At 44.6% G+C, this 17,505-nt stretch overlaps 1 protein-coding gene across 1 annotated transcript in view; it reads left to right on the forward strand.

Annotated features, from left to right (window-relative positions):
- The window catches only part of necab2 (N-terminal EF-hand calcium binding protein 2), a gene marked incomplete at its 5' end in the record, with an annotated part of 161,536 nt that overhangs the window by 94,446 nt on the left and 49,585 nt on the right, over positions 1-17,505 (forward strand). The window contains one exon of the mRNA XM_080761801.1: positions 15,712-15,791. Coding sequence (XP_080617927.1) covers positions 15,712-15,791 — 80 coding nt within the window. The remainder of the gene's footprint in view (positions 1-15,711; positions 15,792-17,505) is intronic.

Genomic DNA, 17,505 nt, shown 5'->3' on the forward strand with positions numbered 1-17,505 from the left:
CAACCGATCCAGTGAAACGTATAAAAAGTTACCATTTTGGAAATATATTTAAAGATTAATAGACACTATACAAGCCAGTTTTTATTGATAGCACTGTCATGCATGGCTCAATTCCCATTACTGTAAATAGTGTCTATATCTACAAACCAGAGAGAATTATTTGCACCCCTTCCTAATTTCAGACTCCATTAAACATGAATTAAAGACAACACAGCTCTGAGCACATACGTCTCAGTGCGTGCGTTCATGTCTGCTTACACAGAACTAATCTCGTGAATGGCTGGACTGATGTATGCCAAATGTCTTGTGCACACTGCCAGTAGGCATGCAGGGCCACTAACATAGTAGATGCACTAATTTCTCATGTTTTTGTTATAATGGATGTCAATGGGGCCTGGATCGATCCGGACTGAAACTGTGCCCAAATTTGGAGATTACGGACACTTGATACGTCTCCCTACTATAGACGAATTCAGAAACAGGTCTCATGTTCGCAGCTTGCATATTTCCTGAGTGACTGATGTTAGTCTGCTCAAACGTTACTCTTTTACCTGCTTTTTACTAACACTAACTTTACAACGATGCCCAGAACATCGGAATGAACCTGTGTAGTTTATGGCTGCTCCAACAGTAGCAGTACAACATCAGCAGTACTCTAGTCTAAAGTGGTATCTGTCTCATTTCTCTCCAAAACCCTTGAATATGATTAAGGATATCATTCTGATAATTTCACACTTCATATCGCACACACCATACCTGTTACTTTCATTAGCTCTCTCTAAAAAAATTGGCCCTCGGGCCGCCAGGTGAATACCCCTGCCATATACTGTATAGTGTATGGAGTACACTGATGTCATCAATATGATCGAAAATAGACCCTTTGTAAACTTTCAGAGTTAACACTCTGGATTCTATAATTGTATCTTCCTTTAGGACGCTCATCTCACAGAATGCCAGAATATTTGCTAGCTGGTTTCTCGCTTTAGGTGAGACATGCTTGAGTTGACACATTTTTATTGAACTGCCACAGCCTGCAGAAATTAAATAGATTAAAACATATTTTTTGGAGCTCAGCAGCATTGCTTTTGTGACTCAATATTTGATGTGTGGTTCTTGGCCTTCATGTTGTGAATTGAAAGAGACAATGTGACCAAAGAAATGCAGGGCTCCCTCGTAAAAAAGCCATCTTGATCTCAATGGGATTCTCACCTGTATTAATAAAGGTTAAAAATGAAATAAAAAGCCTTGTCTACTAGGCATCTCTACGTCGTCCTCAAAGGAGAAAGTCAAAAGTCACTGAGTGCCTTCAATTGGTGATCTTCTTGGGGGTTGTAGGTTATGACCTCGGTTTTCTTTGTGTTTAGCATGAGGGCGATCTTGGCACACTCTTAATTCGACTCTGGCTGAGAGCTCCTATGCCCTACTTGATTAGATAGAAGGCAGATCTCATCACTGTAGTGCAGCAGGTCTGTCAGGGATTACCCCCACAAGGGTGCCTCGTAGACTGTCTCGATGTAGACCATCTGGGAGTAATGGTGAAGCCGAGGTCTTTTAATAGCCTGTCTTGGGCATAGATGCCTCACTGGCCGTTGCAGTTCATTGGAGCGACGTGTATCCCAATGAAGGCGGGAGTGCAGTGCTGAAGGTTTTTTTTTTTTTTTTTTTTTACAAATCTTTATAACAGTCATGACAATACATTACAATACAAAACAAGACTTAAACAAACACAAACAACAAAGTTATTAATACAACAATACAACATCAGAGCCAGGGGGGATTAGATGACTAACAGAAAACATTAAAGAGTGAACACAAAGCAACAGTTCTCCGCAGCTTTCTTATTTAGAAGTGCTGAAGGCACGCTGCGTCGCTGCTGCCCTATAGTGACGTCACTCATGCGACTCCTCCATGTCTCTCGCTGTCACTCAAGTGACTACTACTGGCCAATCACAGCTCGTCTTTTCCGGGACTTATGTTACGTTAAATGTGTGCCTTCAATGGTGACATCATGCGCCTCAGAGCCTGGAAAGGGCGTCTACGTTTATGTGTCTATGGTCTTGGGCATATACATTGAAAATGACATAGAGCCCCAATAATGTCTGCCCTAGACACTGGCAGGTAAATAAAACCTGGGGCATGTGGAGTTTGCTTTGGAGTTGCCCAAACTGCAAGTGCACATTTGAATAAACACAAGATATATAGCTAGTTTTTAGTTTAGTTAGAGTTTGTTCTTTTTTTTAATCATTATTACACCTCCTTACACGCTCAGGAGGTTTTTCCTGTGCTTTCACCCTTCATGACAAAGAACCGGCCAGGTTTGAAGAATTGTGTTGGCAATTGGCATAAAAAATAGGCTGCCACAAAATGCAGGGCAATGATGGTTTGACTGGGGGTGCTCAATCCCCGGAAAAAGGCTGTAAAAAAATGAACGTTCAGGATGGTAAACTCCATTCGTGGATATAATTTATAGAACAACTTGGGAGCTAATGCTTATTCATCATTGCAGCTTACTCTGATGGAGTATGAGCTGGAAAACACGCAGGGGACTAGTGTGCCATATCCAGAATATATGACTTTGTTTTTACTTCCTTTGTGTTTTTTGTAGAGCGAGCAAAAACAAATGTCTACTATTGGTTCATTCATCACATTTTCATAGCAGATTATTATTATTTTTCAAAAAAACAATATTGTGTTACGTTTGACATTCAAAGCAGGATTTCAGAAGGTATGTGCCCTTTTCAGATTGTGTGGCCTTTGTGAGGTTTTTCTGCAGTTTAATAGTGTTGCAGTGTAGTAGACATAAACCCTCGGGTCATTGTGTTGGCTAATCCGTTAAAGAGGTTTTAGACACAACGCTGGATGATATTCTCACAGCCTTTTCTTCAAAGCATTAGGAAAAGGCTCTTTACATGGGTCGGTGATGTTCACGGGGAGAGGGAGGGAGGGAGGAAAGCCAACCGGCCAGCCATTGTGGTGCATTACAGCAAATCTTTGCCATAATGTACATCGTGTACACATCGTGTATCTTTGGAGCATCATTAGAAAGGTCTTGGTCACATAATCTAGTTTTGTACTGCTTTTTATTTTTCTCATTCAGAAAATGGGATTCTTTTATGTAATAATTTCATGACTTGACATTCATGCATGCACAGAGACACACACACGCATGCACAGGACACACACACACACACACACTCACACTCACACTCACACTCACACTCTCATAGAATATTTAAACTGCTTGCGGACATACACCTACAGTAATTCCCTCATTGCAATCCTAGCTTAACTCTATGCTGTTAGGCTGCACTCATTGGGGTTTCCACCGGTGAAATATATCCTTGTGTTTAACTAATCGTTGCTTAGGGGATGACTAAGGAGTTGGATGTTGCCATAAGAAATACAAGGAATGGAATACTGCTTCTCCTATTTGTTTGGATGCTACTGTACTGTACTGTATGTTGTTGCCAGCTACTGCCTGTATTTGCTTTCCCTTTGTTTAGTATAGTCAACCTTTAATGAAATGTGACAGGTGTGTGAAATGGCACATCTGGCAGGTTTCGCCGGGAAGTTGAGTGAACTGCACTGTCACATTTCTGCTTTGCCAAAACCGGTTTCTCTGCCTCGTCTCTCTCTCTCTCGAGTTTCTCTACAAATGTCTTGCGGCTGTATCAAAAAAGCTCATTTCATGATGCAAGCTGTAGCCTATTTACATAACAACTCTTCATGCTTTCCAGATCTTTTCCTGACGGTTTCTTTAAAAGGCACGTTTTCCCTGCAGGTTTTATTCACTGATTAGCCTTGCTAATTCTATTGCTTTACTGAAAATAAGTGTCCAGCAGAGGAACTACAGGTAATCTGAATAGAATTAATAATAATAACACCTTGGAAAGCCCTGCTTTCTCACTAACGATGTTCTAACAATGCACTGACAATCTACTGAATTGCCGATGGCAGGACATGTGAAGTTCTCACAGGGCACATCTGTATGTGCAGAGTTTCACACATGTGCATGTGTGTGTTCTATGTAAGGTTAATGAATGACAGTGAATGCATGACTTCAGTAACATGAACACCAAATATTGCTCTGAGCCCTGTATAATAAAGACTCTATACTGTATGTGGCATAAACACCAGGCAACAAGGGATACGCCTTGACCTGTTAAATAGTCTCCCTATCTATAAAGGTCACACACCAGCTTTGAATGAATTGGCTCCCTCACTATAAAGCCCTATTCAGATACAGGAGTGTATACTGGGACTATTTGCCGTAGGATACTTGACTCCAGCTACACTCAGCTGACTCAAGGCCACACTCATTTTCATTAATAAGCCTAGCACATGTACAACCCATAACACACACTAGGACCATTATTAATACCTTATTTGATGACCGCTACCCTACTAATCGCGCGTGCACTTGGTGAATGACTGGTTTTGTTGTTTAAAGTCTATACAGTCTAGACCTAGAGTGTTGTTTTACAATGGTGTGGTTAGAGGTAACCCATTAAACTCTTTAAGATGCACTAACCTATATTTTACTCTAACAAGGAGGTCAAAACCCCAATGGTGGGATGAATCCCACAGTGTCAAAATAATTCTCTTGAAACAATTGCTTTAAATACAGGAAAGATATACGTTTTATTTTGGAATAGCAGTCATAGCTTTTAGTAAATACTCAGGTTGAAGCAGTTCAAATCAGCTAATACAAATTCATTAGTCAGTAGAATTAATCAAAACAATTATAATAACAATCATTACATCTAAACATTCACTTCCCACAAAGTTCCTGTCTCGATTCAAGGTTCGGTTCTACTTACAATCTATTCCATCGCCTCAGTCCTGATGATGCATTGAGTCCGGTGTGAGGATTTTAAGGTGATCAATCTCGTTCCTCGCCAGTATACAATTATTAGAATTTAGAGTTCCCGGGTTTAAAATCCCCAGATCTAATTCCCCATAATTGGGAGCCCCTTATGCCAATATGTTTCCATCAAGTTTGGCTAGATTTGAATACCCGCATCTATTAGTCTATCATCTTTAATGTCTTTTTTAGACTCTCAAGTATAACTTGGAAAAAATGACTAAGTATGATCTTTCAATAGCCTATCTATGGGTTCTGACTATACAGAACATACTAAATCGCTCAGGGTGAGAGGTCTTGAGAAATCTACAGTCCTGATTAAATGGAAACGAAGAAGCCCGCTGGTGACTTCGGTCACCCTTATTTATACGTTAATCCATAGGCCTTAACACCTCCTCTTTTCCGGACCCAGTACCATCATCTCTCAGCATTTTCATATCATGTTTTTACAGTCACACCATGTACTTTCTGCATTTCACCATACCATGACAGTGGTCAGTTGTCTTGACCACATGATTTACTTGTTCCCCTTTCTTCAGTTCGCAGATGTCAGAAAATAACCGTGTATCCTCCTGTTGTTTCAAAGGCAGGGCCCATGCCCATAGTGGCTATATTACCCCATTTCCTTGGGTTTTCCCCAGTCATATCCCTGTATATGCGTCCTAGGTCAATCACACCATATTCCTACGGTTTGCGTCTCCATCGTACTACTGTCTGCATCTCTGGGCTATCTGCAAGACCAGTAATCTGTTTCCCACAGATCACATAGTTAGCACCCAGAGTTACATATGCCATCGGTTAGTTTCCCTTTGCTCAAGTATTTAGTATCAGCTTTTTCATACAAAAATACTTCTGATGCTTCACTAATCACTATATACCTTTACCAGGTTCTATCTAACCGTATGACACCATTAATTTCTTTTCTTCTATAAGTGCATGCCTAAATGCATGTTAGACATTTTCTTCTTGCCTCTCCCTAGCCGCTAGGGCGGGGCGGAGGAAAGGCCTCAGGGCCTCACGGTTCTTCTTATCTACCTTCCGCTAACGAGGCCCCTCTAACCCCCCCCCCCCCCCCAACACTCTGAGCTAACCCAGTGCGTGTGTTTGCGTGCGTGCGTTTATTGCATGTGGGTGCAAGTGATTTGTGCGTGCGTGTGCGTGTCCGCGCGCGGAGTCAGCCTGCATGCGTGCATCCTCTCCTATATTTCGAGTTCATGCGACTTCATGGATTACTGACCTCTGCTCTGGGGCCCTTTGGAGTCCTGCTATCATCACGTGTAATATCCCCCATAAGTCTCTTGACTCACGAGATGATATGTCCTGATGTAGTAACAGTCTAACCTAATATATGGAGCACCTATGCCACCACACAGAAAAGGTTCAATTAGACTCGAGCAATCCATATTACTCAACCCTCGTTGACACACCACATAGAATAAGGAGGACTCCACCATTGATAGACCTCTGTTCAGCCATGCGCACGCACACACGCACACACACACACACACACACACACACACACACACACACACACACACACACACACACACACACACACACACACACACACACGTGCACACACAATGCTATTCAGTATATCCACATCTTCTCTACATCTACATGTTTTCCTGAAAAGGAACGGTTTATGGACATACGAGATTTCCACCTGACAGGCAGTGCCAACATCCACACATTGCTGTTTGCTTCTTTCAGTCCAGCTATGGCTTGGTGTCTTGATCAAAGACATGGCAGTGGTAATGGTTGGGGAAGGACAGACTGTGAGTGTGTGTGTGTGTGTGTGTGTGTGTGTGTGCGTGCGTTCTCTCTCATTGCGTTTCTCCCTCGTTACATCACTTTTCTCTCTTGCACCGCATTGCTCCCCGGTCCCATCCCACCTAACCCCCCCCCCTCTCTCTTCGCCTCACTTTTATTTTCACTACACTTATCTTACTGTACGTATAATTCTCTCCTGCAACATTCCACTGTTCTGCCTGCCACACGTTCCCCCTCCATCACCCTTCCTACTCGTATCCTCACGCCCTCTTATTTTCTCCTCCTTGCCACCCCCCCCGCCGCTCTCTCTCTCTCTCTCCCACGTAGGGTTACAGTACAGAGCGTAATGTAGTTTTGGCATCTCTGAAGGCCTCGGTATCAGCTGTGTTGTTGTCCACATGCCTAGACAGCTGTACTGATTAATGGCTCTCTGTAGCCAAGTCTTTCTCACAGAAGACGTCCATGCGCTATACGTCCACTCCCCCTGTCAGTTGATAAGACGTCCAGCCGTTATTTCACACTCCTGTGTGACGACTGACTGCTGGGCGAGCGCTGGCGCTTTGGCATGGGATAAACCTTGACCAATTTAAAAAAAAATCCTACTGTCTTGAAGGTAGAAACCTGAAGAGGTATTTGTCCTGTTGTTGGTGTCCTGTGAAGAGTTTTGAAGGTAGAGTTCTGGAGTTTTGGGATCATTCTGGAGATCAATCATTCTGTTGAGATGGTCGATTGTGATGTCAGTACAGATCATTTGATGAGGTCAGATCAACATATGGAATGAATTCTGTACTGGCCATATATTATGGAGCGGGTATTGAGTGTACAGGGTTTGATGAGGTCAGATCAACATATGGAATGAATTTTGTACTGGCCATATATATATGGATATATATGGAGCGGGTATTGAGTGTACAGGGTTTGATGAGGTCAGATCAACATATGGAATGAATTGGCCATATATGGAGCATGTCACGAGGCGTGACTGACGGACTGACTGACGGGAGATGCACAGCCCTCCTCTAAGATACAGGCCGAGTAGATAGATAACAAACTTGTGCTATTTTATCATGAATATTTGTGAGGACCAATTCTATGAATATATATAGGTTGAAACGTGGTGAAGTAAAGAGCGAGTGAAAGCGAATGTGTGAGCTAAAAATAGAACACTGGCCACTTTGAGCTGAACATTACATGGTTGAGGCACACACTGTACTGACGAGTCCTAATTGTAAATGAGCTGTTATTGTTCAACAACACGTCAGGTTCAGGCTCCGCTCCAGGTCTAATTTGGCGGAAGGAAAGCAGGTCGGGCGCGCGCGTGCGTGCGTGCGTGCGTGCGTGCGTGTGTGCTGTTTACACAAAATATGTGAATATGTTCGTCACCAGCGTTATAATGAGTGACTGTCATGGAGAACAGTATGTTAGCTATTATTGTCTCCATATGGTTTCCCAGTCTGCTGAGACAGCTGTCTGTACCGGCAGGAGACACAGCGAGACGGATATCATCGTCAAACAACAGGATACAATTAATGCCATCAGTCACGCTCATTATTTATTGTCCGTCCGGATGCCCCGTTTATAGTCGACGCCACGGAGCCAGTGTTGATTTCGTTCGACTAAAAACCAAAATCTAAACGGAACCTAAGCTATGGGGCTTAAACTGCGACTAAATATATTGACAATTTAAATTAAGTTACATTAAATGACAACTAAATCGGCTGTCAAAATCAACAGTGCACATGATTCATGGATGGTATTTGCAGAGGACAGTGAGGTTGGAAGTTGCAGGGTACCATTTGAGAGAAAGATCGAGGGATCATTCAATCCATAAATCAAACAAACGTTATTTATTATATTGCACCTTCCAGACAATTTAAAGTGATTTACAAGCGAAGGCCGCTGTCCTAGATATTGTCCCTGTGAGTGCCCTGGATTCAGGGCTCTTTCACACACATCGTCTTTTATTGTCACATCACTGGTTTACAGGTCAAAGAAGTGGGTGAAATCTTTTTTGGGCGGATATTAAGCCAGTATTTCTACGGATTCTGCCTGACCTCCATTACCGGGGGGGATGGCTGTGGGGTTCTTTGAAAGACACATACTGTCTAGGGTGGGATGAGGGATATAAGAAATAACAGGTTTTGACATTGTCCTAAATCAGTGATTCTCTAAGGTTTTAATTTCAACGACGCCCATTTGGGCATGTATTAGGTGGGAGTACAGGGTTTGATGAGATCTGGCCATATATGGAGTGTGTCTTGATTGTACAGCGTTTGATGAGGTCAGATCAACATATGGAATGTCAGAACAGGTCAGCTCCGTATATGGAGATCTAGAGGTGGCAGAGGGGGCAGTGTCTTGAGTGTACAGGGTTTGATGAGGGCCCAGGTAGGGCAGGGCAACAAGCCTTTTTTTTTTTTACAATGACAAAAAACAAAGACTGGACGACAACAAAAACAACCCACCCACACACACCCCAAGTACAGTACAAGTTCGATCTTGTATCATGTTCCAACATGATACAATATCCCATTTATTTATTAATCATGGTAATAAAGCCATAAAGGAACCTCATATTTTCTCATATGTTGCTGGATTCCTCCTTACATTGTATGCAATCTTTTCAGGAAGAATACATTTTTTCCCAGCTGTGCCAGCCAGAAAATTAATTAAATAAAGTATGTTCTTATGATGGCTTAATGTGAGTCCCTGTACACAGTACGTACTCCCAAAATCCAGATCCTACGATCGTGTATTATGTCACAATGTCAGAAATAGTATAGGGTGTGACAGTCACACCCTATACTATTTCTGACATTGTTTTAGCTAGAACTCCTCCAAGCATGGACAGCTCCACAGGATATATGAAGTAAATCTCCACCAGAGACTTTGCATCTCTGGTGTCACCACACCATTCTTCTGTTCTCCTTCAAGGTTTTTCTGTTCATGGGCGGTCCTTGTTTCCATACCAGGCAGGCAGTGACACAGTCTGACAAAAAGCTTTTATTGAAGTTGTTTATACCGGTGCTTGTGCTGAACCTCTTCAGGCGATGAAGCCTGAAGTCAATGTCATGTGGAGGACATTGACATTGGAGCTTTTATGTGGCGATGCAGTCATGAGTGTAAAGGAGAAAGGCCCAGCCAGCACGCATCCCGGGGGGGCTCCTGTGCTGAGGGGCACGGGGTCAGATGGGATGTTGTTGGCCATGTTGTTTGTCAGGACGTCTTAGTATCCATGGTCGCACATGGTGCAGCTCGAGGTCTCGAAGCTTTATGTCTTTCTGCATTTCTGGGACTATGGTGTTGAATGTTGAGCTGTTGTTGTTGTTATACTTTTGAGGCCATCAGGCTGAGGCTCTGAGCCACTCTGCTATACACTTACCCCCCTTTTGACCTCCTCCCACGGGGGAACCCCATCCGGGTCACGGCATGTAATATATAGTATATACCGATATGTAATATACATTTTGGTGTCTCTTTTTTGACTGTATGCAAATTGCCACGGATCCAGCAAGTCATCTAGAATGGAGCAGGTAATACTTTTGCTAGTAATAATCCTACATTGTTCACATATCTCTATATATGCTCATTCTGTGTGTCCACTCCTATTTGGTGGGAAGTGGGAACAACAACTCATAATAATAATAATAGTAGTGAAAGCTATTATCACAAACACAATGAGCTGCTGCTCCCTTGTTGTCCACAATAATGTTTTTGACATTACGGAATTTTCCCACAGGAGTTTCCTGTCCAATAGTTGAAATACCTGTGCAACCATTTGTGTGAATGTGGATTGTGTGTAACCACAGTTACTGCACGTAATGACAAATGTAACAAATAAGAATCTGTCCTAATAATCTGTCCTGGCTCCATAGCACAACAGATGTTCATTTCCCTGAGCCATTGGCTCGCTCGTGGTCTCGGAGTGTTTTTCCATGTTAGAGCAATTGTGCGCTTTGCTTGGAGTAGTGACATATTTATGAGAATTTGTTTATTCAAGGACAGTATCAGGACAGTTCTATATTCCTTTCCTTTACAAATGACAAATCGGCCTGCGATCTCCAGCTATTGCCATAGCAACAGAGCGCTGTTAGTTGACCATTGCAGGGGGGGGAGGGCACCGGGTCCTAATTGGTTAGTTTACCATTGCAGGGGGGAGGTTACCGGGTCCTAATTGGTTAGTTCACCATTGCAGGGGGGAGGTTACCGGGTCCTAATTGGTTAGTTCACCATTGCAGGGGGGGGGAGGGCACCGGGTCCTAATTGGTTAGTTCACCATTGCAGGGGGGGGAGGGCACCGGCTCCTAATTGGTTAGTTGACCATTGCAGGGGGGAGGTTACCGGGTCCTAATTGGTTAGTTCACCATTGCAGGGGGGGGGGGGGGGCACCGGCTCCTAATTGGTTAGTTGACCATTGCAGGGGGGGGGGGGGGGGCACTGGGTCCTAATTGGTTAGTTCACCATTGCAGGGGGGGGAGGCACCGGGTCCTAATTGGTTAGTTCACCATTGCAGGGGGGAGGGGCACTGTGTCCTGATTGGTTATTTGACCATTGCAGGGGGGAGGCACCGCTCCTAATTGGTTAGTTGACCATTGCAGGGGGGGGAGGCACCGGGTCCTAATTGGTTAGTTGACCATTGCAGGGGGGGGGAGGCACCGGGTCCTAATTGGTTAGTTGACCATTGCAAGGGGGGAGGGCACCGGCTCCTAATTGGTTAGTTGACCATTGCAGGGGGGGGAGGGCACCGGGTCCTAATTGGTTAGTTGACCATTGTAGGGGGGGGAGGCACCGGGTCCTAATTGGTTAGTTGACCATTGCAGGGGGGAGGGGCACCGGGTCCTGATTGGTTATTTGACCATTGCAGGGGGGAGGCACCGCTCCTAATTGGTTATTTGACCATTGCAGGGGGGAGGCACCGTGTCCTAATTGGTTAGTTGACCATTGCAGGGGGGGGGGCACCGGGTCCTAATTGGTTAGTTGACCATTCTAGGGGGGAGGCACTGGGTCCTAATTGGTTAGTTGACCATTGCAGGGGGGAGGCTAATTGGTTAGTTGACCATTGCAGGGGGGAGGCACCGGGTCCTAATTGGTTAGTTGACCATTCTAGGGGGGAGGCACTGGGTCCTAATTGGTTAGTTGACCATTGCAGGGGGGAGGCTAATTGGTTAGTTGACCATTGCAGGGGGGAGGCTAATTGGTTAGTTGACCATTGCAGGGGGGAGGCTGATTGGTTAGTTGACCATTGCAGGGGGGAGGGGCACCGGGTCCTAATTGGTTCGCTCTCAAATCTATGAGGAAGAACAGAGGCTCCCTAATTAGCTCTGAAGTGGTAGTCACCACTCACCAGTGGTGTAAAGTTTACTTTTACTCAAGTACTGTACTTACAACTTTGACTTGTTGAGGTATTTCATTTCCAATACTTTTACTTATCTACTCCACTCTACATCTTGGATCCACATATTGTACTTTTACTCTACTACATTTATTTGAAAACTTTAGTGACTTTGTAGATTTTACAAAACACACACTATCCACTTCAGCCCTATATACATTTCGGCCGTTTGAAACAATGTGTCACATTGTAGATCTGCTATTTTCACAATAATGAATAATAATGAATGGCATTTTCATTGTACTTTTCCAAGTGCTCAAAGCGCTCTACAATGAATGGTTCATTAATTCATTGGGAGGTGACCTTGTCTTGCCCAAGGACACTTTGGCATGTAGACACAGCAGGAGAAGGGATTCGAACCGCCAACCAACAGATCATTGGACGACCTGCTCTACCTCCTGAGCCACAGGAGCCACAAGATTCTTATACATTTGATATAGAAATGGGACATTCTGCATAATGAGTACTTTTTTCTTTTGGTACTTTAGTTAGGCACATTTTGATGCCAATAATACTTTTTAATTGCATTTTGAGTTCCGGATGTTCAAGGAGTATTTCTGCATTGCAGTACTGATACTTAAGTGGAGGAGACTACTGGCTCCCTAATTAACTCTGAAGTGGTAGTCAGTGGAAACTGGGGGGGGTGAGGGGTTACTATATGAATGAGGGGAAAGGTGGCGGGGCGGGGGGGGGGGGGGGGAGTAAAGAATGATGTTGCATTTCAGGGGGATAGACGTCACATAGAGAAGAAGAGGGGAAGGTATGAGATAGGGAGGGAGAGGATAAAATGAAAGGGACCAGAGACAGAATGTTCACTATCGTCCTAGTCATTTAACAATCTGCTCGTCATTATTTTTTAATGATCCTCTTTTAGCACACTGGTTCCCAAACACTGGGTCGGAGGTTCGGAACCCATTTGTGAGTCGCGGACACATTTTTATGGTCCCTTAGTATTGTTTTTAATTATTATTTCACATTTACAAAAAATAAATCAAAAATCCCCCAAAAAGCTAAAATGTTCATGATTTTTTTTTCAGTAAAGAAATGTAAGTAAAATAGAAGAAATTCCATAAACGGATGTTTAAGAGATACATTTATTTTTGTCAATTTGATAACGTGGAGGTCGACGGAAGGCGAATTTTTCACTTCCAGTTGATTTCGGTCTTATCTGTCGCCTAGTAACCTAGAACAGTTCATACGTTGGTGAAGAGCGCCAACGTATCATCTAACAACAGGGAATGTGTTTTGAAAATATGAAGTAAGTCTAAGTCAAGCCCCCGCAGCACACCTGGATATCCACAGTAAAAAGTCAGAATATAAACAGCCACTAATACAGACCAACCTCAAAGGAAGGACCTGGTGGGTTCCCATCCTTATATCTTCATTATGCTGTTTGAACAGGTCATGCTTCTTGCTGATAAACAAGTCTAATTGCCTATTTATCAGCCATGTTGGAAAGGTTTTGATGAAATATTCATGACGAACCAAATCGAAATGGAGGAAATGAACAGGAGTGGAGACGGAGAGAGACAGAGCCAGAGAAAGGGAGAGCCAGAGACACAGAGAGAGAGACAGACAGACAGACAGACAGAGGGAGAGAGACAGACAGACAGACAGAGAGAGAGAGACAGACAGACAGATGGAGAGAGACAGAGCCAGAGAAAGGGAGAACCAGAGACACAGAGAGAGAGAGAGACAGACAGAGGGAGAGAGACAGACAGACAGACAGACAGAGGGAGAGAGACAGACAGAGGGAGAGAGACAGAGAATGTGAAATGGAGCCTATATATGGAGGGAAATGTCGATCTTTTATCTGGATGCTATGACAACATTGATTTGAACTTTCATGCCCACTGAACTGAACTGAGCTGAGCTGAGCTGAACTGAACTGAGAGGGAGACGGACAGAGAGAGGGACATGCTAATAATACATGTACACTTATAATTGTGTGGGCATGGGTGTGAGCTGCTGGGGGTGGCATGTGGAACGGCTCTCTCCTTTTGTTGCTGCCGAGTCTCGACTGTGGCAGCCCGGCGGAGACTGTGTTCGTGGAATATGGCTCCCTCATACAGACTGTTCCTCCATGTGCTTCAGGGCTCTTGTGTGTCTGCTGTAGGTGGTCCATGTCTCTGCACCATATAGGAGCGTGGGCACTGGGCAGGATAGCTGCCTTATAGACAAGGAGCTTCGTCTTAGCCAACAGGTCGGAGTTTTGTAAGACTCTTTCACGAAGCTTTGCAAAAGCCCCACCTGCACAGATGATGTACTTCGCACGCACGCACGCACGCACGCACGCACGCACGCACGCACGCACGCACGCACAATGTTTCTCATTGCTACAGCAAATGAAGGATTCCTTTTTATGTGACAATTTAGACTTTTTAGACTCGGCGTACGTACCATTACTGGAGTGGTCAGGAACTAAACCTTGAAGCTCAGAGGACCTTCGAATAAAATCACAGTGCAGAAGAAAAAGAAAAGAAAAACTCAATGAAATTAATTTTGCTCCTGTGCCACCAAAATGTGGAACAGCATGTGAATCCCTTGACTCCTATACGGACGGCTGCATTGCACCCCCGTAAATCCTGAGTCCCTCCCACCACCCCTTAATTGTCCCCTTATACTGTAAACAACTGTATGTTTTTCCCTTTTTACTTCCATTATATGATGATTTCCTGTTGTTTTTTTTATACATAAGTGAATATTTGTACGTCTCTTAAATGTTCTGATGAATTGAAAATGGTGGACCCTGTTGTAAACAAGTGTAATGCTTAATAATGGTGCCGTTTTTGTACTGACTTGTGCTTTCGTTTGAAATGTACCCATTCTACATACTGTGAATTTAAAGAAATCACACCTGTGTGAAGTGAGGGGCGCTTTACCAGCCCTTAACATCTTAGAGATCATCACGATATCATAACGTAACATCATATGCCGATTTGCTCAGTGACCGACAAAACAAGCAGTAAACTCTGTTCACTGTTAATGTCATTTAATGTTTGTGTTAGTGACAAAACAAACATTAAACCTGTATATAGGAGGGGCTAGCGCCCCTCAAAAACCAATCATCAATCAATCAATCAATCAAAGCAACAAACAAAGGGCTTTAGCTGTGATTTTAAATAACTAATAGTGGCAGCAGTTTTCTGGGAGTTTGTTCCGGATAATGTGCAGTATAAATACTAAATGCTGCTTCTGCACGTTTAGTTCGGATTCTATGGAGAACAATCACTGATTCGACGCACAGGGAGCCAGTGTGAGGATTGAAGAACTGGACTGATGTGTTCCACTTTCTTGGTATTAATAAGGAGTCGGGCAGCAGAACATTCTGGACCTGTAAAGACACCGTTACAGTACAGTTACTGTACAGTTACAGTGGAGAGTAGCGGCTTTCGCAATGCATCCGTTCGCAATGTTCAATCATCTCCAAATTGGAATCACATGTCTCTATGGAGGCCTCTATGGAGCGAAGACTGTGACACAATATATACAGTATATATTTTTTCAAGCTCATTGTGTATTGATCTTCTTGCATCGTGTGTGTGTGTGTGTGTGTGTGTGTGTGTGTGTGTGTGTGTGTGTGTGTGTGTGTGTGTGTGTGTGTGTGTGTGTGTGTGTGTGTGTGTGTGTGTGTGTGTGTGTGTGTGTGTGTGTGTGTGTGTGTGTGTGTGTGTGTGTGCAGGTGTGGTGGAGGTGAGGAAAGAGGGATTGGATACTCAGATAAATCGTCTGGCTGAACTAATCGGACGACTGGAAAACAAGGTGAGGAACACACACACACACACACACACACACACACACACACACACACACACCCTGCACACTGTGCACATCCTTTAAATCCTCATTCATACAACTCAGTATACACAGTGCATTAAGCATCATGCTGCATGCTTACTGTATAATCCTTCCTGACCTCAACCCTTCCACTTGTACACTGTACATTATATTATAATGTGGGATATGGGGCGGGGTGTGGTGGTCGCCTGAACATGCTTACCGTACGTGGTTACGTTCAGTATCGGTGGAACAGTAAAATTACTTCCAGTTAACAGTAAAATGTGAAATCAATGTGAGTCACTCACATCCGTCTGTCCTCTTCTCCGCGGCTGCCTGCAGCACTAGGGATGGGAAGATATAACATTACATGTCATGATTATTGTGGCAAAAATAATTAGCGATTTACGATATCATCGTGATAATCAAAATGTGCTTAAAACTTAAAATGCCACTTTTTGTCAACTACATCAAGCATCCCTATTTTTGGGGGGAACGTTCGCCAAAAATAGTAGATCTACAAGCTCACAACGTGTTGCAACGCGCTGTGAGGAGTGGAAGGGAGGGGGAAAGAAGAGATGGTGTGGTGTGGGAGGGAGGGGAAGAGAAGAGATGGTGGGGGGTGGGAGGGAGGGAGGGAGGGAGGGGAAGAGAAGAGATGGTGGCTGCAGGGGGAGGGGGAGAGAGAAGAGATGATGGGGGTGGGAGGGAGGGGAGAGAAGAGATGGTGGCTGCAGGGGGAGGGGGAGAGAGAAGAGATGGTGGGGGGTGGGATGGAGGGAGGGGAGAGAAGAGATGGTGGGCTGCAGGGGGAGCGGGAGAGAGAAGATATGGTGGGGGTGGGAGGGAGGGGAGAGAAGAGATGGTGGCTGCAGAGGGAGGGGGAGAGAGAAGAGATGGTGGGCTGCAGGGGGAGGGGGAGAGAGAAGAGATGGTGTGTGGGAGGCCGGGGGAGAAAAGCGAAAGCAGTGACAGCAATTACAAAGGCCTGACAGCCAATATGGCGATGTGTCTTGTTATTTTTCCTTTCACGGTCTTCACCGATTTTCACACACACACACACACACATACACATGCGTGTGGACCACACATGCGTGTGGACCGCACAGCGTGTGGACCGCACAGCGTGCACACACACGCGCACTACGCAGCCACCCTCACATGTAGACACACACCTCCATCTGTCCCTCCTCCTCCTCACTTCTTCACTCGCTAATACTCACTCTTGCTCTCCATTCTCCTCCCTGACCTCTTTCTTCCTTCCTTCCCCTCCTCTCTCCATCTCTCTGCCTCTCTTTCTCTCTCTGCCTCTCTTTCTCTCTGCCTCTCTTTCTCTCTCTGCCTATCTTTCTCTCTCTGCCTCTCTTTCTCTCTCTGCCTCTCTTTCTCTCTCTGCCTCTCCATCTCTCTGCCTCTCCATCTCTCTGCCTCTCTTTCTCTCTCTGCCTCTCTTTCTCTCTCTGCCTCTCCATCTCTCTGCCTCTCCATCTCTCTGCCTCTCTTTCTCTCTCTGCCTCTCCATCTCTCTGCCTCTCCATCTCTCTGCCTCTCCATCTCTCTCTGCCTCTCCATCTCTCTGCCTCTCCATCTCTCTGCCTCTCCATCTCTCTGCCTCTCCATCTCTCTGCCTCTCCATCTCTCTGCCTCTCTTTCTCTCTCTGCCTCTCCATCTCTCTGCCTCTCTTTCTCTCTCTGCCTC

Source organism: Protomyctophum bolini (genome assembly GCF_963924005.1).
Source record: "Protomyctophum bolini genome assembly, chromosome: 4".
NCBI lineage: Eukaryota > Metazoa > Chordata > Actinopteri > Myctophiformes > Myctophidae > Protomyctophum > Protomyctophum bolini.